Source organism: Nuphar pumila, chromosome 1, assembly GCF_984573655.1.
Source record: "Nuphar pumila chromosome 1, dmNupPumi1.hap1.1, whole genome shotgun sequence".
Lineage (NCBI taxonomy): Eukaryota > Viridiplantae > Streptophyta > Magnoliopsida > Nymphaeales > Nymphaeaceae > Nuphar > Nuphar pumila.
This window is the reverse complement of record NC_143249.1, coordinates 173,958,617-173,982,850: the sequence shown is the minus strand read 5'-3', so window position 1 is coordinate 173,982,850 and position 24,234 is coordinate 173,958,617. Positions and strand designations below refer to the sequence as shown.

The 24,234-nt window shown below is 34.7% G+C and overlaps 1 protein-coding gene across 1 annotated transcript in view; it reads right to left on the bottom strand.

Moving 5' to 3' along the window:
- Positions 1 to 10,313, bottom strand: part of LOC149851315 (DUF21 domain-containing protein At4g14240-like) — a 36,519-nt gene extending 26,206 nt beyond the window's left edge. Inside the window, exons 1-7 of the mRNA XM_090014647.1 lie at positions 10,060 to 10,313; positions 9,476 to 9,552; positions 8,847 to 8,930; positions 8,608 to 8,721; positions 8,222 to 8,308; positions 8,012 to 8,083; positions 48 to 115 (exon numbers count right to left, since the gene is read on the bottom strand). Coding sequence (XP_089870773.1) covers positions 48 to 115; positions 8,012 to 8,083; positions 8,222 to 8,308; positions 8,608 to 8,721; positions 8,847 to 8,930; positions 9,476 to 9,552; positions 10,060 to 10,291 — 734 coding nt within the window. The 5' untranslated portion in view covers positions 10,292 to 10,313. The remainder of the gene's footprint in view (positions 1 to 47; positions 116 to 8,011; positions 8,084 to 8,221; positions 8,309 to 8,607; positions 8,722 to 8,846; positions 8,931 to 9,475; positions 9,553 to 10,059) is intronic.
- Positions 10,314 to 24,234: the final 13,921 nt, after the last annotated feature.

Here is a 24,234-nt window from a genome sequence, read left to right as displayed (position 1 = left end):
CTCCTAACATAACGAACTTATACAAATTGAATACAACCAACACTCACCAGTCCAACTTTGAGTTAACATCCAAAGAAAAAGTTGATTCTATGGGTGTCATGGCCTCCTCGGCAGTCTGTTTAATCAAATTAAACATGATAACAGAAACATCAGATGCTAGATTCTTTCATACATATGATTGCAGTATAGCACCCATAGTCACAAAAATCATTATATGGAATTTCTCCAAAGGAAAATCTCAGGATAAATTAAAATTTTGTTTTTCTTGGGAAAATATGGGTATATTTAAGTATATAAGAAAATATATAAAAATACAAGAAAAACATTAAAAATATAAGTATCACATTATAATGCAAAGGCACAAATACAAAGTAAAAGAGAAAAAATAATTACTAACAATATGTTTCAAAAAACCAAATCATAACCCTATTTTCTACAAACATCATAAATTATTCATTTATGCTAGTTGATAAAATCAAATCCCACAATATTTATGGACTCATGTCTAATGGTAATCAGAAAAAAAACACAAAAAACCCTAAAACTATAAACTAAACATTCGAAAAAAACAAATCAAAACCCTAATTACTACAAACAACATAAATTATGCATGTATGCTAAGTGATAAAAAAACACTAACATTCTAACCAAAAACACATCTCGCAATATTCATATATTCATGCCTAATGATAATTGGAAAAAAAAAAGGAAAACCCTTAAATCATGACTAAACATTTATGTCATTTAAAAAAACAAAAACCTAATCCCTACAAACATTATAAATTATGCATTTATGATTAATTAATAAAAAAAAACCTTAATATTCTAACCAAAATGAAATCACATAATATTCATGGATTCACGCTTAATGGTAATTAAACACACACACACACACCCCTTAAAACCACAAATATAAACATTTACGTCATTCTAAAAAAAACAAATAGAAACCTTAAATCCTAACAAACATCACATTATAGATATGCTAATTGAAAAAAAAAACCTTAATTAAATATTTACATCATTTAAAAAACCAAAAATAAAAGACATAAATCCTAACAAAAATCAAAGATTTAGGGGTTTGATAACCAAAATCAAGCATTTATTTATCGAATCACACTTAATGATAATTAAAAATAAAATAGTAGATCAAAAACCTTAAAACCTTAATTATATATTCATGTTATTTGTAAAAATCCAAATCAATACTCAAAATCCTAAAAGAAATCAGAGATTTATGCTAATTGAAAAAAAACAAATAAAACACCTAATATTCTAACCAAAAATCAAGCATTTATTATTCATGCCTAATGCTAATTAAACACAAAAAAAAACTTAAAACCCTAATTAAGCATTCATGTTATTTCAAAAATAACTAAATAAAAAACTTAAACCCTAAAAATATATTATGCTAATTAAAAAAAAAGTAAAACCCCTAAAATCAAAACCCTCAAAATCAAGACCCTATCAAATATTTTGAAAAAAAAAATGAAAAGAAAGAGACCCAGCCACCAGGGCCAGGGGCGTGTGCCAGAGAGCCCGTCGAATGGTGGATGGTTGGTTGGAACTTGGAATCCAGCAAAGTTTCGGCGGAGAGAGAGAGGAACTCAGGGCAGGGCATGTGCACCAGCACTGCCGATAGTGCTGCTAGATTGCAGATGGACCAGCGTTGAGGGGGTGCAAAGAGAGAGAGAGAGAGGGGGGGGCAGTCGGGTAGGGGGTAGAGGGGAGAGGCGTGGGTCGAGTCTGAGTGTGCTCACCCTGACCCAACTTTTCTGAGGGTGAGGGTGGGCACTCACTACCCAACCTGTCGGGTCAAGGTTGGCACATGCCCACCCTAGCTCGAATGTGGCTCCGCCCCTGTTATAATGTGATAATATTGTAATGAAATATGCGGAAAAGAAATGTATGTCCTACAATGGACATTCACACATAGAAATCAAAGAACAAGTCCAAAAGAGGACATACACGAAAGCCAAAAATGGCTAGAAAGCATAAAATCTTATAAATGCACTAAAGGGCTTGTAGAAGCCACACTTTACAAAGGGGGAGACCCCACTTATTTATAGGCAAGAGAGGAGTGAGGGAGAGTTAGAGAAAAGCAAGAGAGAGGGACCATTGGGAGTCCCAACAAGGAGTCGTTGGGCTCCCAACGGTCACAATTGTGACCGTTGGGGGCCCAACGACTCTTTGTTGGGGCCCCCAATGGTTGTGCATTAAATGCACAAAAAGAAAAATAAAAAAGACAAAAAGAAATGGAAAAAAATGGAAAAGGAAAAAAATAGAAAAGGAAAAAGACTAAAATGCCCCTATTGGGCGAGTTACAGAAATACCCCTTATCGGGCAGAATATATTTATATATATATATATAGATATATATATATAAATATATATTACATATATATTTTAACACCCTCCCTCAAGCTTTACGGGGATACAACGAAAAGCTTGTCGAGAAGAAACATGAAACGAGGAGCAGCAAGAGCTTTGGTGAAGAAGTCCGCCAACTGGTACTCGGATGTGACGTAGGGCAGTGTAATGGTTCCTTTTAGGTATTCATCTCGAACATAGTGGCAATCCATCTCAATATGTTTAGTACGCTCATGGAAGGTGTGGTTGCTTGCAATATAGATAGCACTCTTGTAATCGCAACACATCTTCGAAGGAATTGAGATGATGATGCCCATATCACAGAGGAGACTTCTAAGCCACACAAGCTCCATGGTTGTAGTGGTCATTGCACGATATTCCGCTTCAGTTGAGGACAATGATACTTTATGCTGCTTCTTGCATCTCCAAGAAATCATAGAGTCACCTAAGAAAACACAAAAACCAGTGGTTGAGACTCTATCATTGGGATTTCCTCCCCAATCAGCATCTGTATAAGCAATTAAATCAAGTGATGATGAAGAGGAAAGAAAAACTCCCTTAGTTATGGTGTTTTTAATATATCTGACAATCCTTAAGACTGCACTCATGTGCACAGTTGTAGGTGCATGTTGAAATTAACTGACGGAATGAACTGCATGAGCTATGTCTGACCGAGTGATGGATAAGTATGTCAGAGACCCAACGAGTTGACGGTAGGGAGTAGGATTCTCGAGAAGTGTCCCATCTTCCAGCCTTAGCTTTGCATTGATAACCTCAGGGGTTTCTGTCTTTTTATCATCCGAAATTCCAGACTTGGCACAAATGTCAGCAGCAAGTTTCATCTGAGAGAGAATATACCCTCGGGGTGAATATGCAACTTCAATACCTAGAAAATATCTTAAGAAACCAAGGTCAGACATGTCAAAAATTTCTTTTAAAATTTTCTTAATATCATGGATTCCTTGCTCATCATTTCCAGTGATGATCATATCATCAACATATAGTAGTAAAATAACTACAGAGGACCCTGCACTTTTCACAAATAACGCAGTGTCAGTATAACATGAACGGAAATTTAAGTTAGTCATTACATTGCTAAATCTGTCATGCCAAGCTTTTGGAGCTTGTTTTAACCCATATAGTGCCTTTTTTAGTTTAAGAACTTTGTTTTCACCAATAGATACTCCTGGTGGAGGATCCATATAAACCTCTTCACTTAGTTCGCCATTAAGAAATGTGTTCTTAACATCCAATTGATAGATATGTCATTTTTTAATGAATGCAACCGCAATAAGAGTCCTAACACTAGTCATTCTAGCTATGGGAGCAAAGGTTTCCTCATAGTCTATTCCGTACTCTTGAGCATATCCTTTAGCAACCAACCTAGCTTTATAACGTTCTAATGACCCATCACTTTTAGTTTTAATTTTGAAGACCCATCTACATCCAATAGACTTCTTTCCAGTGGGTAATGAAGTTATTTCCCAAGTTTTAGCCTTTTCAAGGGCACTAAGTTCTAGTTTCATGGCTTTAACCCATTGAGGAATGTTTTTGGCTTCATTATAGTGTGATGGTTCATGATAAGAGTGTAATGCAATTAGACATGCCCTATACTTAGGTGTTAGGGATTCATAGGAAACAAACCTATTAGGAGGATTGGAGATTCGACTAGATCTCCTTAAAGAGGTTTCTTCTATGTTGGAACTTTGAGAATATTTTTCTAAAGCACTTATGGGAATTTCTTGACCACGCCTAGCATAGGTTTGAATTGACCTATTTTCAACATCATTACTTTCATTTTCAACATTACTAAGAGGAGTATCCTCTAAATCATTAAGAACATCCTCTACGTGAGGAGTCACATCTTCTTGAGAGAGAAGATCAAATAAGAAAGCATATTCGCTTTCATCAATATCTTTATTTTTCTCAAAGCCATTCTCATTTTCCAAAAAAGTAACATCTTTGGATACATATAGTTTGTTGCTTTTGGGATCGAAGCACCTAAAACCTTTTTGATTTTCTCCGTATCCTAAGAACACACATTCGATAGCTTTGGGAGATAACGTATATCTTTTATGTGTAAGGACAAAACACTTACACCCAAAAATTCTTAATCTATTAAAATCGGGTGTTCTTTCAAAAAGTTTTTCATATAGAGATATATTTTGAAGGGATGAGGATATCATTCTATTTATCAAATAAGTGGAGGTTAAGGCGACTTCGGCCGAATAGCATTTTGGAATTTCTTTGGAAATGAGAAGAGTCCTAGTGGTTTCCAAAATGTGTCTATGCTTTCTTTCGGCTAGACCGTTTTGTTGGGGAGTCCTAGGACATGACCTTTGATGACAAATTCCATTGGTTTCCAAATATTCTTGAAATTCATTTGATAGATATATACCACCGGAATCGGATCGAAGAATGGAGATATTAGTTGAAAATTGTTTTTTGACAATCATATGAAATTTTTTTAAAAAGTTAAAAACTTCGGATTTTAAATTAAGAAAATAGATCCACACATATCGAGTGAAATCATCAATGGAGGTAACATAATATGAGTATCCTCCTTTTGATATGACCGGAGAAGGACCCCAAACATCTGAATGAATTAATTCAAAGGGTCTTTTTGACACAAATGTTCTTTTTGGAAAGGGGGTGGATTTCATTTTTCCAAAAATACAACTCTTGCAAACAAAATGTTTCTCATTACAAAATTTCTTTCCAAAAGGAAAGGAGTACATTTTTTAGAAGCTTGGATGTCCAAGTCTTTGATGCCAAGTTTCTATATTTTTATCTTGAACATGATTACAAAAAGAGTTGGTGGGAAGTTTCAAATTGGTCATGTAGTAGAGATCTCCCCTCCTATGGCCTTGCCCAATCCGCTTCCCGGACTGGAGATCCTGTATAAAGCAATCCTTGGTTGAGAAGGAGATTTCACATCCATGATCACATATTTGAGAGACAGATAAAAGATTTAAATTAAGTTGAGGTACTACTCTTACATTTGGCACAAAAAAATCTTTTGAGAAATCTAAGGTTCCAAAGCTTTTAACTTGTAAAGAGGTACCATCGGCGGTGGAGACAAAAGAATTTTTGGAGTTGCTATATACATTGGATAGTCCATTTTCAATAGGGGTCATATGAAAAGATGCTCTAGAGTCAAGAATCCAAGAAGGCGTACCTGGAGGAGAAGAAGAGGCAATGGCGGCTCCAGAAGTTGACGACGATTTGAGTAGAATTTGAAGTGCTTCGGATAGTTGAGCAAGGGAGGACTCTTTCCCTTTCATTGGCTCCTCCTTCTTTTGGGGAATTTCTTCAATAGTAGCAACTTTACCTTTTGGAGGCTCATTTATCTTTGGACAATTAGGTCTTATATGACTTGGTTCTTGATAATGATGGCAAATAGCTTTCCTATAATTGCCATTATAGTTATTTTGCCTCCCAAAGTGTGGAGGCTTATATGCTTTCATATGATTGCCGGGTCTAGACACGGCAAGAACTTCATCTCCTCCCTTAATCATGCCAAGACGAGTTTCTTCTTGGCATATTTCGGCTATGGCATCTTCCAATGGAAGCGGTTTTGATCTATGAAGAAGAGAGGACCTTACTTGTTCATATTCGGGCCTAAGCCTATGTAAAAATTGGAAAAAATGTTCTTTCTCCATTTGTTCTCTTCTCATTTCAACATCTTCACTTGATACCCATTTGGGTTCAAGAAGAGATAGCTCATCCCATAAAAGTCCAAGAGTGCTATAGTAATCTCTTACACTCATTTCACCTTGCTTAATGGTACGAATTTTTTCTTGGATAAAGAATTGACGAGCAAGGTCTTTTTGGGTATACATACCTTTCATAAAGAACCATGCTTCATTTGCTAAGCAGAATTTAGCAATGTTGGCGCAAATCTTTAGCTCCACGTTGTTCATGAACCATGCAAGAATTTTTGCATGCTTACTTTCCCAATCTTCTACCTTGGATTGGTGATGTTCAATAGCCTTCATGCGAGCACTTCCTTCTAGAGCCTTTTCTTGATCACCATCTATTTTTGTAAGTTGAAGTTGAGGTTCCCTAATGGTGCCCATCACATATCCCCAAAGCTTTTTACCTTTGAGGTTGTTTTCCATGGTGGCGGCCCACATCATGTAGTTCGTACCGTTAAGCTTGAAGGAGAGATCAATCTTTTGTTCTCCTTCCATTATATAATCAAGAATGGAGGACAAACAAAGAGAGAGAGAAAACTAGACAACTAGCTATATGAAACAAGAGCACAACCAAGGATCTGATACCATGTAATGAAATATGCGAAAAAGAAATGTATGTCCTATAATGGACATTCACACATAGAAATCAAAGAACAAGTCCAAAAGAGGACATACACAAAAGCCAAAAATGGCTAGAAAGCATAAAATCTTATAAATGCACTAAAGGGATTATAGAAGCCACACTTTACAAAGGGGGAGACCCCACTTATTTATAGGCAAGAGAGGAGTGAGGGAGAGTTAGAGAAAAGCAAGAGAGAGGGACCATTGGGAGTCCCAACAAGGAGTCGTTGGGCTCCCAACGGTCACAATTGTGACCGTTGGGGGCCCAACGACTCTTTGTTGGGGCCCCCAATGGTTGTGCATTAAATGCACAAAAAGAAAAATAAAAAAGACAAAAAGAAATGGAAAAAAATAGAAAAGGAAAAAGGAAAAAAATAGAAAAGGAAAAAGACTAAAATGCCCCTATTGGGCGAGTTACAGAAATACCCCTTATCGGGCAGAATATATTTATATATATAGATATATATATATATAAATATATATTACATATATATTTTAACAAATATCGTGATAAAAAGCCAATATTTTCAAATAGATGATGTTTTGAAAACATTATGTTTTCTCAAGATAATATGGTTTTTGAAAATCTTGCAATAAAATTGTGAGATTTTCAAAAAATGGCAGATATTTGTGACTATGATAGTGCCTTCTATAAGAACATCAAACAAATGCTCTACTTTGTGAGGATTTGAAGGTCGAGGTTCCACTACAAATTAGTCTTGAAAGAGATGTCAAGTTCTCACAAACCCTAAAATTTAAAACATGTTTTTGAAACCTGAGTTTATCAAGATTTTCCATTTACCATGCTTCTTGTAGTGGCAAACTCCTTATTCATGTTTCTTAACACTCATTCAAATACATTGGGATCACCACTTTAGCTATATGTCAGAAAGTATTCTCCATCAGTTCAATTGCATGCCATAACAACACTCAAGAGAAAACTCAATATGTTGTTTCTTTTATATATTTGGAAAGACTCAAAGTGCATGCTGCCTACACTACATCCATTGCCAAAGAAACATAATACGGTTAATATTTTATTAACTTACTTGCCCCAACATTGAGAAAAAGACCTAAAGAGATGAGCAAACCCTGTCTAACATTAAAAATTAAAAAAGGAACCACATTTATCCTAACATATCTATAATATAATAAAGAAATCAAAGAAATGGAGAATCAAATCAAGTTTCTTCTTATAGAGCATTCAATATACAAAACATACAACTGCAGAGAGCTTCATAATGCTGACAATTATACTAGGTAAAAATTACTTATAGTAATATGGTGTCACCTTAATGAGAACAAACCTTTCATATTCATACCTTTTCAGTCAAATCAAGTGCACCACTTATAATTGTGGTCTCATCATGTGTTAGCTCCCCACCTTTACCAGCCTGGGAACATTGCAAGAAACACAATCACAACATATGTATCAGTAATGCATGACTAGAGGGAGGAAAAGAAAAATTGGCTGCAAGCATACACCACTACAGAAACACAAAAAAAGTAGCTTTTATCCAGAGTAAGACTACCTCTTTACTGTGGATAGAAACAAGGGCTTTTAATTGAGCACGCCTGAACAGTGCAGAGTCATTGTGCCCAAGCACGAAATCCAGAATCTATGAAAACAGGAGAGATGATTAGAAAAAAAAAGGCTCTTTTCAAAATGGCTGCTATTTCTCGTCTTGATCAGCACAGAAACAACTTCAATTAATATTGGTTTTAGGCTTCAAAGTTTCAAAATGATTGCAAAAATATATCAACAAAACATTTCTAAGATCTATCAAAATTAACAATTCTGATGGTAGATTTCTGATCACAAATAATGCTAATACTTAGAAGCATGACCAATCAAAATCTAGAATATCATTTTATGGCTGTTATGTAACATAACCAACTTTTTATGCAGAGAAGTCACCTTCCCAATAGGATAAGCTATGGGATAGCAAATTATCATTAGAATACGAACAAGCCAAACAAAATTTGCACCCACAGCAAGTCCATATCTTGAACAGATGGCCTGTGGAATAACCTGCAAAAGTGGAATGTTACAAACAAAAGACGATTTAATTAGAAACATATCTGCCAAAAGAAAGAAGGATACTATACAATTTCTTATGATCATGAACTCAAGTAGATAGTGGGCTAGCAGCATACCTCCCCAAAAGCTAAAACGAATGTGACAGACAAGATAACTGCAAGAAAAGGGTTGAACATCTTATCCAGATAAATTGGGAGAGCCTGAAAGAAGCACCAGATAGAAATTTCAATTATGTTATGTTTTAAGTTTTTAACTGCAATCAGCTACCAGTAATTAAAACTGCATGCAGAACAATAAATCTGCTCTCTGTAGCTTAATCAACGTTTACACACAGCACTAACATTAGATTCACTTGGCTAATGGCATTCATCATTTCAACAAATGAATCGCTCTAGTAGCACAACTTTACCCAAAGCCAACCACCGGCGCAAATCCTTCCTGGGTCTTGATTTGTCGCATCGTCTAAACTACTTCCCCACAACAATCAACAGTGCATTTTTTGTTTGTACCACTTCTCCAACTTTTTAAACAGCTGTCTAGGTGACATACACCCTCTCATCACTATCACATTACTATGCTATTACAATACGAGGATATAGGACGATGAAAAGTCACTGGAACAGTTCAAGAAGGTATCGTGTTCACGCGCAAAAGAATCATGACATGAAACAGAGCACAACTAAGTAGATGAACCAACAGTCACCGCAAATACATTTCTTTCTGAAACTCAGGAGAGAGCGAATACCTCCATCGCACACGCATTGCATAGAAGCAGCGTCACGAGAAGTTGGTGTTGCTTCTGAACAACTGGAAGGATAGCAGCTGCAGAGAAAATCATCTTTGAGCACCCAAAAAAGGAGAAAAAAAAAACTATTAAGAGAACAGAAATGAGATCCTAAATCCCCAAATCCTTCGAAACTAAAAAAAATGACGACAAAAATTTCATGCTTGAGCTAAAGGCAGAATCATTAGAAAAATTCGAAAGAATTCGAGAAAATTAAAAAAACAAAAAAAAAAAGTTCTCCAAACTCAAACGAAATTACTACCATTATTATCACCAGTCTCGCTGTTGTAATCATTGTTATTATTATCTACGATCATTTATCTCCATTATATTTCTTAATAAATTTCATAAAAATACCAACTTGCAACTTACTTAGCAACACCAATTCTGCACATCCACCAAAACCGAAACAAAAAAAAACCCACAAATTCCCGAGTCTCAGCTAAAAACAGGAAAAAAAAAGGAACTTGAGAAAAAGCTAATTATGTAACAAATGAAGCACAACCGAAAATTCGAAGAAGATGGATGGATTGAGGGAAGCGCACCGGCCTGCTTCTTCTCGAGAGGGGTGCCGCTGCGCTCGAGGACCTCGAGGTCGACAAGTCCGAGGGACATGAGTCCGAGGGTGAGCCCCGACATGATGCCCGCGAACAGCACCAGCAGACACGACACGCCCGCGTCCGCGAACCACCACAGTGACCCGAACACCATGTCCACCGCGTTCATCACGAACCCTCCCTCGCCTGTCGCCATCCGAGCCACCTCCATCAGCACCATCCCTCTCCTTCTTCTTCTTCTTCTTCTCTCTGCGAGAGTTTTCGTTTTTCCTTCTTTCGAAATGAGAGAGAGGGAGAGGAGGTCTGCGAAGGTCTTGGATCATTTTGGAGTTACTGCTGTTTATTCGGGGGGATGGTGCAGAACGAGGAGACGAGAACGCGTAATTACTGAAATACCCCTTCGTGGTGATGCTCAAAGTCGTGAACTCGTGATATTTGCTGGACCCGTTGACAAAACGGGTCGGGTATGATCTGGCTCCGACTTGTACCGGGTCCGATAGGATTTGGGGTTTGGCATGAAAGGAGGAGGTCTGATTAAGAATTCGGGTCAGATTTATAGGGACCGAATTAATATTCAGATAGGATATAGTTTTATGAAGTTTCATACCAGACTCGGATCGGACCTGAGTTCCTATTACGATCAGCGGGTTTTCAATGAGAAAAATATAAAAATATTATTTTGCCGGGTATGCGATGAGTTGGGTTTATCTAATCTTAAGACCTGGGTATGGTTTTACCTATAGTATGTTCTATTAGACCTGTGTTCGGATCTGTTACCAACACCCCTTATTCAGATCTGAGTTTCAACCCATCTTTTTTTATTACTATTAAATTCAACATGTTGACACGTCTTCAGTTTCAGTGGGTCAGGTTTGGTTCAAACTCAGATGCAACCAGACCCAAACCTAATTTGAGATGATGATACTGAGTCTGGACTCGGGTCTAATTGTACCCACCATAAGAGAAACCATACCCGAATCCTATAAAATTTACATGAACCAGACCAGGACCATACCCGATAAAATAATATTTTTATCATCTTTACCTTGAAAAATTGCAGATCTTAATTGTAACTCGGGTCAGGCCTGAGTCTGATATGAAAATTCACCTGTCAGGTCTGACCTAGATTCTAATCGAGCATTCTTATTTATCACCAAACCCTGACCCTATATGGTTTGGTATGGGTCAGTCCGGGTCAAACCCGACCCATTGACACCCCTAGTTTCAACAATGCAATAAGAGCCTAAAAGGGCTTCATTCATCTGATGGAGGGTGACTTGTATGTGTCGCTGTACCTCACCAAGTTGATGGATGTCACAAGTTCAATAGTCATGGTTTGAACCATCTCTGATAAGTTTGGTTTGCTGGGCTACATGTGATTCTGATTCTCATTTAAATAGGAAAGCAATTCTCATTTGTAAAGGCAAATGAGAGTCAATTTCTCACTACTCATTTTCTCATGATTGTTTGGCTGGTCCCAATGAGATTAATTCTGTCATTTGCATGAAAGTACTCAACCAATACAAGTGTACCCTCTAACCAGAACTTGCCAATATAGGAATGATGATGGGAATACTTTCCATTTCCCTTAGCCTAACCCAAAAACCAAAAACAAAGCAAAAGTAAGGAACTGGTAGCAATTTCCAATTACCAGTTGGGCACAAACCAGCTGCTAAAATCATGGAATCTGAAAGACACATGTTTAGAAGTGCCTCTCCACTGTGTAATTGGTTCATTATATTTAAGCATTGGGATGGAAAACACTGTTTTCATGCTGCACACAAATATAATTTTGCTACAAAAGTTTGGGATTGCCAGAATATGATTTTGCCCAACGTGTTCACATTATATGTAGTGGCGCTGCATGAAGCAACCATCCATCTTGGCAATTCTCCATATTGGGTGTGGTCTCCATCAAGAGAAATGTTGAGATGGCTTGCTGGCTGTCGGCGGCGGCAGCGGCAGCGGCTGCTGCATAAAACATCCATCTTGGCAATTCTCCATATTGGGTGTGGTCTCCATCAAGAGAAATGTTGAGATGGCTTGCTGGCTGTCGGCGGCGGCGGCGGCAGCGACAGCTGCTGCTGCATAAAAAATGACCTCTTGACAAAATGTGGTATTAGGATGGATAGAATTGTAATGGATAACGATAATGTTAAGGCCCAAGATATTGGTCAAACTGAGAGATTGTAATCTCTCAATTCTTTGGACTCCCCTTGGCTCTATGGACTCCTAATATAGCAGCATCAGGACTCTTCAAGGATAAGCCAAATGTAACAGCATCAGTATTGAGGACTCTTCAAGGATAAGTCAAATGAGTTGTAATCATGCTAGGTAACCTACTGTTTTGTAACAATGATCTTCTGTTCTATCGTGTAAACCATGAGGACTATAAATAAATGATTTTGCGTCTCAGCTAGATACATACTGAGAATGTGCTTCCTTCAGAGCCACTGTTATCGTGTTCTTTTCATGGTATCAAAGTCATCCTCTACAATGAGCTGTCCAATGGCGTCCACCGCATCTAATCTGAATGGGTCGATGACACCTACTGTAGCAGCAACTCAATAGAACGTTGTGGCTAGTCTTGTCTTTATCAAATTGAATCGAGAAAACTACCTTCTCTGGCAGCTGGAATCTGTCATGGTGAGTCAAGATTTGCTAAGTTTTGTTGATGGTTCATCTTCTAAACTCGTCGAGTCTATATCTGATAAAGACGGTAAACAGGTAGTCAACCCTGACTACTATGTATGGCGTAAAGTCGACCAACTCACCTTTAGCTGGATTAAGGCAATGGTCTCTGAAGCTGTTCTCGAGCAAATAATAAGAACCAAGTCTGCCCGTGAAGCCTAGGTAATGTTAGAAAAAGCCTATGGCTCGCAATCCCCTTTGCGCATTATGATGTTGAAGAATGAATGATTCATCAAGAAGGAATCACTGAACATGTTGGCCTATCTTGATAAAATCAAATTTTTATTTGATTCATTGGCGGCCTCAAACCATCATGTTAATGATTCGGATATTATTCAAATAACTCTAAATGGCCTACCCATTGAATATGAAAGTTTTGTAACGTCAGTTACGACAGGATCCACCATTCACGAGTTCGCAGATTTATATGATTTATTAATCAATCAAGAAAAAGAGTGCTCATGTTACACTCTAAATTATCTGAAGTTCAAGAATCCAGTCAAACTGAATTCTATACCACTCGAGGAAGAGGCCGAGGACGCGCTACAAAAAGCGGTGGAATCAAGGTAGGGGGAATGGTTGTGGTTCTCCCTTGAATAACAATCAAGGTTCCTCTAATCCACGGGCACTTGTAACTTTTCAATATTGTGGCAGACGTGAGCACGTTGCGAAGGACTGTTGCGACATTCCAAAGGCTTTTTTGGCCATATCTATGCAACAAGGAGGAGATGAATTTTGGTATCCTGACATAGGGGCCACCAATCACCTAACCATGCATGAGAAAAATCTTACAAATAAATCTCCATATCTTGGGAATGACTCCATTATGATAGGAAATGGTAAGACTCTCCCTATTTCTCACACAGGTGACATGGTTCTCTCATCTCAAGGATCTCAGTTTTCATTAAAAAAATGTTCTTCATGTTTCAACCATCAAAAAGAACTTATTGTTTGTTGGTCAATTTACTCAGAAAAATGATTGAATTTTTATGTTCTCACCATCTCACTTTGTTGTTAAGGATCGTCAGACAGGCAAGATTTGGCTTCAGGATCAGAAAACCAGTGCGAGACTATATTCCATCAAGGCAAGCAGTGACTCGTTACATTCAATGGCTTATACAACAAGTCATTAATCCTTTGACCTATGGCATCTGCGGCTCGGACATGCCAACAAAACTATTATTTTGTTCCTTGGATCTAACAATAGTATCTCTTTAAAAAAAGAAAGACAAATAAAAACTTGTGTCAACTATCTCACTGGCAAGTCTCATAAACTATCTTTTGGCCACTCTCAGTCTTATAGTTCGCGGGCTCTAGAACTTTTGCATGCTGATGTTTGGGGTCCTGCACCTGTGGAATTCAGAGAAGCCTTTAGATATTACTTTTTATTAGTTGATGATTATTCACGTTTTTGTTGGCTATTTTTCATGAAAAATAAATCGCAAGTATTTGATTGTTTCAAAAATTTTAAGTCTATTGTTGAATTGCAAGCTGGATTCACTATCAAATACTTTCAGTTTGATAATTGTGGTAAATTTACTAGTTCAGAGTTCAAGAATTATCTTCAACAACATGGTATATTTCATCGTCTCTTGTGCCCACATACACCTAAGTAGAACAGTCTTGTTGAACGCAAGCACCGTCATGTTGTTGAAACTGGCTTGAGCATGCTCAGTGATACCCGTCTAGCCCTTGAGTACTGGGTCGATGTGTTCCGAACGACCGTCTATATTATCAATCGATTACAAACCTTAGTTCTGAAACGTCGCACCCCATATGAACTCTTCTTTCACCATAAGTCGGATTACTCTCATATGTGCATATTTGGCTGCCTATGCTATCCTCTACTCACGCCCTACAATAAATCCAAGTTTCAACCTAAGACTCTACCTTATATTTTTCTGGGTTACTCCCCTTGCCAAAAAGGATATATTTGTTTTCATCCTCCAACCAATCGAATATACCTCTCTCGTCATGTATATTTTGACGAGTCTTCTCTTCCCAATGTCCCAGTTTTGACCAATTTGTCTTCTTTCTCTCCCTCAACCGTGTTCTAGTGGGGTCTTTCCCAGCTCGCCTCGCCTACCATGCCCCCTAGACCGCCCTCTCCTCCATATTCTACTCTTGCACCTCCTACTTCCCCAATGGTTATCGAGAATGCTGGATCTGGTTCACCGTCCCAATCGTGCTCTTATCCTGATATTGCTTCGACTCTAGGTCCTTTTGTGTCTCCAGAACCTTTCCCAACACATTTCTTTGTCTCTCCACTCCCAGTGCCCACCCCGGCTGATCATTGTCCCTCGGCTCACACCCATCCAATGGTCACTCAATCCATGACTGGCTCTCTAAAACCCAAAACTTTTGTGACTTCTCTTTACCCACTTGTCCTTACTGGTCTCTATGCATCTCTCCTCGAACCTGAACCTACTACCTTTAAATAAGCTTCCCAGCTTTCCCAGTGAAAAATGGTTATGCAACAAGAATATGATGCTCTTATGAGTAATCGGATGTGGCACCTGTCCCTCCGCAGTCACATCTTAATGTCGTCAGATGTAAGTAGGTTTATTGTATCAAGCGTTATTCAGATGGTACTATTGCTTGGCATAAAGCACGACTTGTGGCCAAAGGGTTTCATGAGGAAGAAGGTCTTGATTTTTTTGAGACGTTCAGCCCTGTTATCAAGCCAACCACCATTCAGGTCATTCTCTCTCTTGTTGTCTCCTCAAAATGGACCATGCGTCAACTTGACTTCAATAATGCCTTCCTTAATGACTATCTTGATGAAGATGTATATATGACTCAGCCACCAAGCTTCGAAGATGCTAAGTTCCCTCACTATGTGTGCAAATTGGACCATGTCATTTATGGGCTCAAGCAAGCTCTCTGGGCATGGTATCAATGTTTGAGTGCCTACTTACCGTCTCATGGATTTGTCATGTCTCAACCTAACGCCTCTCTTTTCGCCTATAAAAAATGTCATCTCATACTGTTTTTACTACTCTATGTAGATGATATTATAATTATAGGCAACTCTCCAGGGGCCATCACTTGCATGATCACAGACCTTGGCTCTATCTTCTCTATCAAAGATCTTGGGCAGTTAAGTTATTTTTTGGGTGTTGAAGTTCAGTATCTCTATAATTGTGTGCACTTATCTCAACGACTGTATATCAATAATCTTCTTAAGAAAGTTTTCATGGTCGATGCCAAACCCGTTTCTACTCCAATGAGTTCCTCTCTAAAACTCACCAAAGTTAGGACTATGCCATTCTCCGATCCAACGATATACCGTAGTGTCGTGAGTGGATTGCAATATTTGTCTCTTACTTGCCTGGACATTGCATTTGTTGTTAACAAAGTTTGTCAGTATATGCATCAGCCTTTCGAAGAACATTGGTTTGTAGTTAAGCGCATCCTTCGTTGCTTGAAGGACATTGTTGAGTATGGACTTCTGCTTCATCCGTCTTCGTCTCTTATCCTAAGTGACTTTTTTATGTTGACTGGGCAGGTTGCTCCGATGATCGCAAGTCCATCGGCAATTTTGTTGTCTTCTTAGGCAACAATGTTGTCTCATGGTCTTCCCGCAAACAACGCATTGTTGCACGGTCCAATACTAAAGCCGAATACAAATCCCATGTGTGTGTTGCCTCTGATCTCCTATGGTTAAAATCTTTACTTATGGAACTTGGTGTTCATATGCTCAAACCACCAATTTTATGGTGTGATAATCTTGGTGCATTATTCTTAGTGGCCAATACCGTGTTTCATGCTCGCATGAAACACGTTGAGATTGATTTTCACTTCGTTAGAGATCATGTACGTACTGGCAGTCTTCAAATTCAGTTCATCTCCTCTAACAATCAGCTTGCCGATAGTCTCACTAAGTCGTTGCCTACGTCACAGTTTCATGATTTTCGTGTCAAGCTCAACGTGTGCTTCCCCTTGTTGAGCTTGTGAAGGCGTGTTAAGGATAACAATAATGTTAAGGCCCAAGATAATCTCTCGATTTCGTGGACTCCCCTTGGCTCTATGGACTCCTAATATAGCAACATCAGGACTCTTCAAGGATAAGCCAATTGTAACAACACCAGTATTGAGGACTCTTCAAGGATAAGTCAAATGAGTTGTAATCATGCTAGGTAACCTACTGTTTTGTAACAACGATCTTCTGTTCTGTCGTGTAAATTGTGAGGACTATAATTAAATGCTTTTGCGTCTCAGCTGAATACACACTAAGACTGTGTTTTCTTCATAGCCACTGTTATCTTTATTATTATCGTGTTCTTTTCAAGAATCACATTTACATGAACTCTTGAATGACCAGAGCGATGCAACAAGCAAGAAAATGCCCCATGTACGTCATTCTGAATCACCAGGTGAGCCTGAATCGAGTTTGACCATGGCCTTGGCTTGACTTAGTCCGAGCTATAGAGATGGCTGCTAAAATCATATTTGAGGGTATTTCAGGAATTAACTTAAATTAAACTAAGAGCATCTAACAAAACAAATTTTTCCCTTCACTGGTTGGTCACTGCAAGGTAGGGATGTAAACAGTTTCGGTTCGAATCCGATGTGGCCAAATACCTTATTCGAGTAGTCGGATGTTGGCTAAACAGATTCGAATTCGGATAGTGAAAAGCTCGTATCAGATCCACTTTTTTACATGTAAATGGATTTAGTCACAAAAAATCAAAACCATATCTGCATCTGGCTATAATTGGATATGGTTTTGGCTTAACAAATTCAACTAAACCCTATCAAATTCGGTCAGATATCAAATAAATTCCTATTCATCGACATCGCCACAGAAAAGATCGATGAATATCAAACTGAATATAGAAGGAAAAAACAAAAAACATGAGAAAAAAGAAGAAAAAAATGTGAACATCAGCATATCATCAAACTTAATAAAAAAAAAGTCACTTTAACAAAAGATCAAAATCGATGTACGTTTGATGTCCATGGCGAAACAGTGATGACATATTTGAAATTTTGGATAAAATAGTCGATTCAAACACTGGTATTCAATATCTTCTGCTCCATCAATACAACTCAACCAAACTCACAACACTAAATCACCAATGCACACCCTTACACAATGGTGCAAATATGGAGACCTTTAATTCACATCCCTAACACCACAGGTAAAAGAATTCTAGCTAACATTCAGTCTACCACGAAAGTTATTCCACTATGAGAAAGATAAAAATGAGCAAATGGAGAGAGAGATATATGTCATAAAGCTCCTTTGGTAATGATTTTGTTGGAAGTCTAAAAGTGACGGATGGGTTGCATTATGTGTGTTGTGGGGAGTAGGTGGCCACCAAAGATAGAAGCTTACAACAAGTGAACCAAGGTTTTTCACAAATCTAACCTGATAGATGTGTTTGGCATGGTTGATTTGCTAGAAAACAACGCTCATATAGCAAAAACATGAATTTGTTAGCTTGAATATTTCTAAAAATTATAGACCTTTGATTTTTTAACTTCATAAAAATCTGTCCACATGTCAGAATTGGACAATCCAACCTATAAAATCAAATATGTAAAACACATCTGAATGGTCAGATTTAAGGAAAACGTGAAAAATGATCTAGAAGCCTGGTAAGCCGGAATCATAGTAGCCAACTATCCTCTACTCATATATATATATATATATATATATATATATATATATAGAGAGAGAGAGAGAGAGAGAGAGAAGGTGGTAACCACTTTTCTAGATAATTGGGCTTTTGAAATTTTTTTCTATGTTTTTCTTAAATATGACCATGCAGATGTGTTCTACGTGCTTGATTTTATAGGAATCGACTATTTGATCATCCAATTCTAATACACATGTAGGTTTTTATAAGGTTTAAAAATTGTTAGTCTAAGATTTTCATAGACATTCAAGGCTTAAAAAATCATGTTTTTTATAAAAAAAAAACATGATCCAAGTATCGTTCTCAAGTAAATTGACTAAGTCGAACACATTTGTTCTGTCAGATATAAGGAAAACATAAAAAACTCATTAAAAATTTGTTTATCTGCACAATTATTTAAAAAAGTGGTTAGCATCTACTACCTCTCTCTCTCTCTCTCTCTCTCTCTCTCTCTCTCTCTCTCTCTCTCTCTCTCTCTATATATATATATATATATATATATATATATATATATATATATATATATATATGGAATGACTTGCATTATGAGATCCCAACTAAATTTTGTATAACATCATGAACATTGTACGACCTCATGTTATCTACTTCTTTACGTAAACATCTACCATGCGTATAATCACAATCATTTTCATAGGATAAATGCTATGCATCTGTTGGTGAAACATGTTCCACCAGTGGAGCCAATTTTCACTTGAAAGGTGTTTGCCATATTTTGTGTCATGCACTGCCTTTCTTTTTTTACTTTGGTAATGGAGAACCGTTTTAGCAACTTACCCTTGGATACTTTGACATATCATGGATATTTTAGTCATTTTAATTTATTAAAATATCTGATATATTTTCAAAATATAGCAAGATTACTGCTTAACTGTGACATATTTACATTAATTTATATTATATATGTAACATATTTACATTAATTTATATTGTTTATATATCAAAAATAGTCTTTTTGTTGTATGTATTTTTAATTCATATTTATTTCTATATATTCTTTTCTTATTTCTTATTTATTTATTTTGCCAAAAAATGAGAAAAAACAAAAAAAAAATATTCTCGTGAAAGTTTGGCTGTCATTTTAAACATTTGTAGATATGCCTACATTCAAGGTTGTTTCATAACTAAACTTGGTTTTGAGCCGCGTAGATTAGAAATTGAACTATATTCGGACATATAAATGCTACAACATCTATAATGATAACTAGCTAGAAAGGGCATTGTTGCTAGAGAAATGGAGAGAGAGAGAGAGTTATAAAAAGTTTCATCTCCCTTCACAATTGTGAAGTAAAAAACAAAAAAGAAGGCAGTGAATGAGACAAAATAGAGCCAACATACCCCTTGGTGTCTATAGCATTTCTCTTTTCATAAATTGTAGATGTTGTGAATAATTTTATATGAAGCAACCATTAGAGCTATGATGACTCAAAGATATAGGGATTTATCTAACAAAAAACAGCTGCTTGATGTGCTTGGTAGCAAGGCCCAAGTGTTAATTCATGGGTAGATAATGGGGCCAAAGGTCTAATATTGCAAGTGTATCCAACCAAATAACTGTTTTCTTTTATATAGGTGTACAGAAGTATGCATTAATAGCATATGTTAAACTATAATCTAATGATGATAAAATAAGTTTTGTTTATGAGGCTAAATTTAATATATTCAATGCACTTAACCAATTAAATGCAAAGTATAGCATAAATAGGTTTTACACTCAGCTTGATAGTTGGTCCTACGTTCTAGCTAGCCTCACAAATGACATCCACTTTCTTATTTAACAACATATGCTCTCTTAATATTTTTTTCAATCTTGCACGAACACTCTTCGGTACTTCATAATCAAGTTGTCTAATTTTGATTTTATCTATAACCTTGCCATGATAAGATAAATTGCTGTCAGCATACAAGGTAGATTGGAAAACTATTGTCATATGTTGTAATGACTTAAATATATTAACTTGTATGAGAATGCTCAATTTGGAAAACTATGAGCTAGAAATGAATTTATTTATGCTGGGATTTCTTTGTCATTAATAGCAATATGTGGTTGTGTGTATAAAGTCATGTCAATAATAATATAATAAAAAATTGGTAATTTATAGTCAAATCTAGACTCGAGGTTGTAAGAAAAAATCATAGAAGAAGTCGTGGATATATTTATGATCATGTAAGAATATTTTTTTATGGTTTATGTAAGGTGTCTTGGAATTTGCATTATTAAGGTTGTACCATGTATAAATGAAGACACAATGTCTTTTATATACCCATGATTAAATAACCCAAATGCATATACAGCTTATCATCATCAAAGCTTATCACAAAAAAAGCCACAAATATCAAGAAAATTGTTGGTTTTGACATAAAAACTATAAAGAAAAAAGTGTCAGTTATGCATAGTTATCTTTTGCAAACAAATTCTAGTTGTTTCATTTTTATTTGCCTTTTGTTTTTATAAAATTCAATTATAAAGAATTTGGTGATGAATAAAGCTATGTATATAAGAAAAAAGAGTCATAATTGCTTATGACAAGCAATTTATTTGTTATTTAATTGTATGTATAATCTTACATGTGTTAATTAATTGTTTAATGCATTTTCTTAATTATAAAAGAACTAAGGATATATTTATATCCATAGTACACTCGCATAGGCAGCAAAAAACATTCATAATGATTGTTTAAATTATTTAAAAATTAATTAATTTAAAGATTTTATTAGTGATTTTGTTTTTTATAAAAGCAACCAAAATTAATAACTTTTAACTTACCTTTTCTCTTTTAATCTATAAGAGAATGTGTTCCATTTACCATTATTCATTAGTATATTGTCCTACAACCACATATTAAATTATAAAAATGACACATATAAATATGAGAAAAATCATTTAAATTATTAATTAAGGTTAAAAGATTGATTTTATTTGATATAAAATGTAATAAGGTATGGTTTTATAAATTTGTTACAATCAATTATATTTTTTAATGCTTTTATAATAATTTTATTATTAATTTTCTTTTATATATGTGGCAGAAATTTATTGATTAATTATTATGATCCACTAATTTTTTTAATCAAGATATAGTTTTATTAATATATTATAATAACTAACATTTTATAATTAAAAATTTAAATATGCATAATGTCGCATAGAGGGCCATTGACATGATTATATGAGTTTACAAAACAAAAAGAAGAAAAAGAAGAGAATAAAAAAGAAGGAAAAATCTTATTTATTGCTCAATTTTATAAAACTTCTGTTTTTTAGTATCTAAAATAAAAGTGTAAAAGAATATCAAAATTATACATTCTAATTTTAAAAGTAAAACAATTTGATATTATATATTTTACAATAAAAGGTGTTAATTACAAAGCTTAGAAGTTGTATCTATCTGACTTGAATGTAAATATTATTAAGCAAGTATATATAGATAATCTTACTTTTTTTATAGGAGATAATCTTACAATAAGCTAAAAGATCCTTTAATTTGTATTAAGTTTTACTTTCATGTTATTAAGAATGTTTATACATGTCTAAGCTTAAAAATAAATAAATATATTGTTAAAACTTCTTTTAGACTTATCATGACTCATGAATTTATCATACATTATAAGAATAGATATCTTAACTTAAAGCATGTATGAGTCTTATGTCGGATAAGCAATTGATTTATTATTTTCTGTGATAAAAAAATATTTTTTTTTAGTTTGTGATATATCACTTTACATATATGGTGTAACAATCATTTTGGCATTACTTGTTCTTACCAAGTAAGCAGATATTTTGTACAAAAATATAAAAGTTGCAAAGTGAAAGTCAACCATTTAATTAATTATAAATATGCTTTAACAAGTTACAATAAGGCAAATGTGCATCGGTGCATCATTAGTGACAAAAATATCCTTTTAGGTATACTTACATCTTATAATAAGTTTTCTTTATTTGTTAAACATATATTGGAAAAAAATGTACATATAATATTACATATATTAATTTATTGTTTGAAACAATTTTTTAGTTATTAAAAAACTATGAGCATAATTGTATCTATAGAACACTTGCATATGCAATAAAAAACATTTATAATAATTGCTTAAATTATTCAAGATTTTATTAAATTTAAAGTTTTTATTGGTGATTTTTTTTATAAAAGCAAATCATAACTTTTAAGTTACATTTTCTCTTTTACTATATAAGAAGATGTGTTGCATTTGACATTATACATCAATACATCATAGAACTGTCAAATATTAAACTATAAAAAATGACACTTACAAGTATGAAAAAATCATTTAAAATGATAAATTAATGTTAAAAGATCTTTTTATTTAATATAAAAGAAAATGAGGTATGTTTTATAAGTTTATTACAAACATTTATAATTTCTTAATGATTTTATGATAATTTTAGCATATTAATTATGTAATATTTAAGTTTTATTTATCTTATTTTCTCATATGTTTTAAAAAAATTTATGGCTTAATTGTTTTGTTATAGTAAATCTTTTAGTCAAGTTATAGTTTTTTTTAATATATTAAAATAGCCTAATTTTTATTATTAAAAAGTTTAATTTATATAATATTTCACACGAGACTATGAAATGATTATACAAGTTTGCATAGCAAAAAAAAAAAATAAGAAGATAAAAAAGAAAGATAAGCTTCTTTATTGATCTAATTTATAAAACCACTATTTTTTTGTGTCGAGAATGAAAGTGTGATGATATTACAAAATTTTATAATTTAATATTAAAAGTAAAAATTATGATATTATATATTTTACATTTTAAGTTTTTTATTTATTAAAATTTGATGTTTTTAAATGTGATATTTTTAGGAATTAACTAAATATTTTATGACTATTTGTGTTGACATGGAAACCATAAAGAAACCTACAAAAGTGTTAAAATCTTGTTATGCAATGGATTTGCAAACGAATTTTACTTCTCATTTTTTTAATTTTGTGTGTTTTTTGTTTCTTGAAAACTCAATAATAAATAATTTGGTTGATAAATGAAGCTATGTATATTAGAAAAAAGGGTCTTATTACTCATAATATGCATTTTATTTATTTTTTCTTTTGCAAGGAAATCAAATGGCATGGTTTACAATGACAAAAAAACAATAATATAATGTTGAAGGACTTTTGTGTATATTTTCTCACATTAAAACACACACATAATGCATGTTGTTCTAATTATTTTGAAAGTTTTCAATTGTCATTGTTGTTGGTGAATAGCCTTTGGTGTTCATCTATGTCTTATGTGTGAATTGCACTGCACTATGCAATCCATTGACTCACCAATTATATAAGTTTGATATCCTTACAATGAATATATTAGACATGTATAATGTACTCTTTCGCTCTCTATTTTTTAAATGTTTCAAAATATAAACTATTTATTTATAAAGATATTTTTTTTGTGTTATAACTTGAAGTCGAACTGATGTAACAAATATTTGGTAAGTCGCCATTATCTCGACCTATGTAAAGTTGTGAAGTAGCTACAATGCATTAGGTGTCACACACAATCATGAACCAAAGGTGATATAGTTGTATTGGCCGTGAGTTGCAGTCACAAGCACAAAGTATTCCAGCTATATAGTCTTTGACACAATTCATGCATCTAGTAAGGAGAATTTTTCAAAGATAGCTTTTATTTTTTTAACAAACATTTACATGTTTTATTTATTTACTTTTTCTTTAGTTTGTTTGTTTTAAGGTATACTTATAATATATTTCACAAGAAAATCTTAGCAAGAGAAATTCACATGTTATTTTTAAAATTTTGGTTTAAAAAAAAACTTGAGA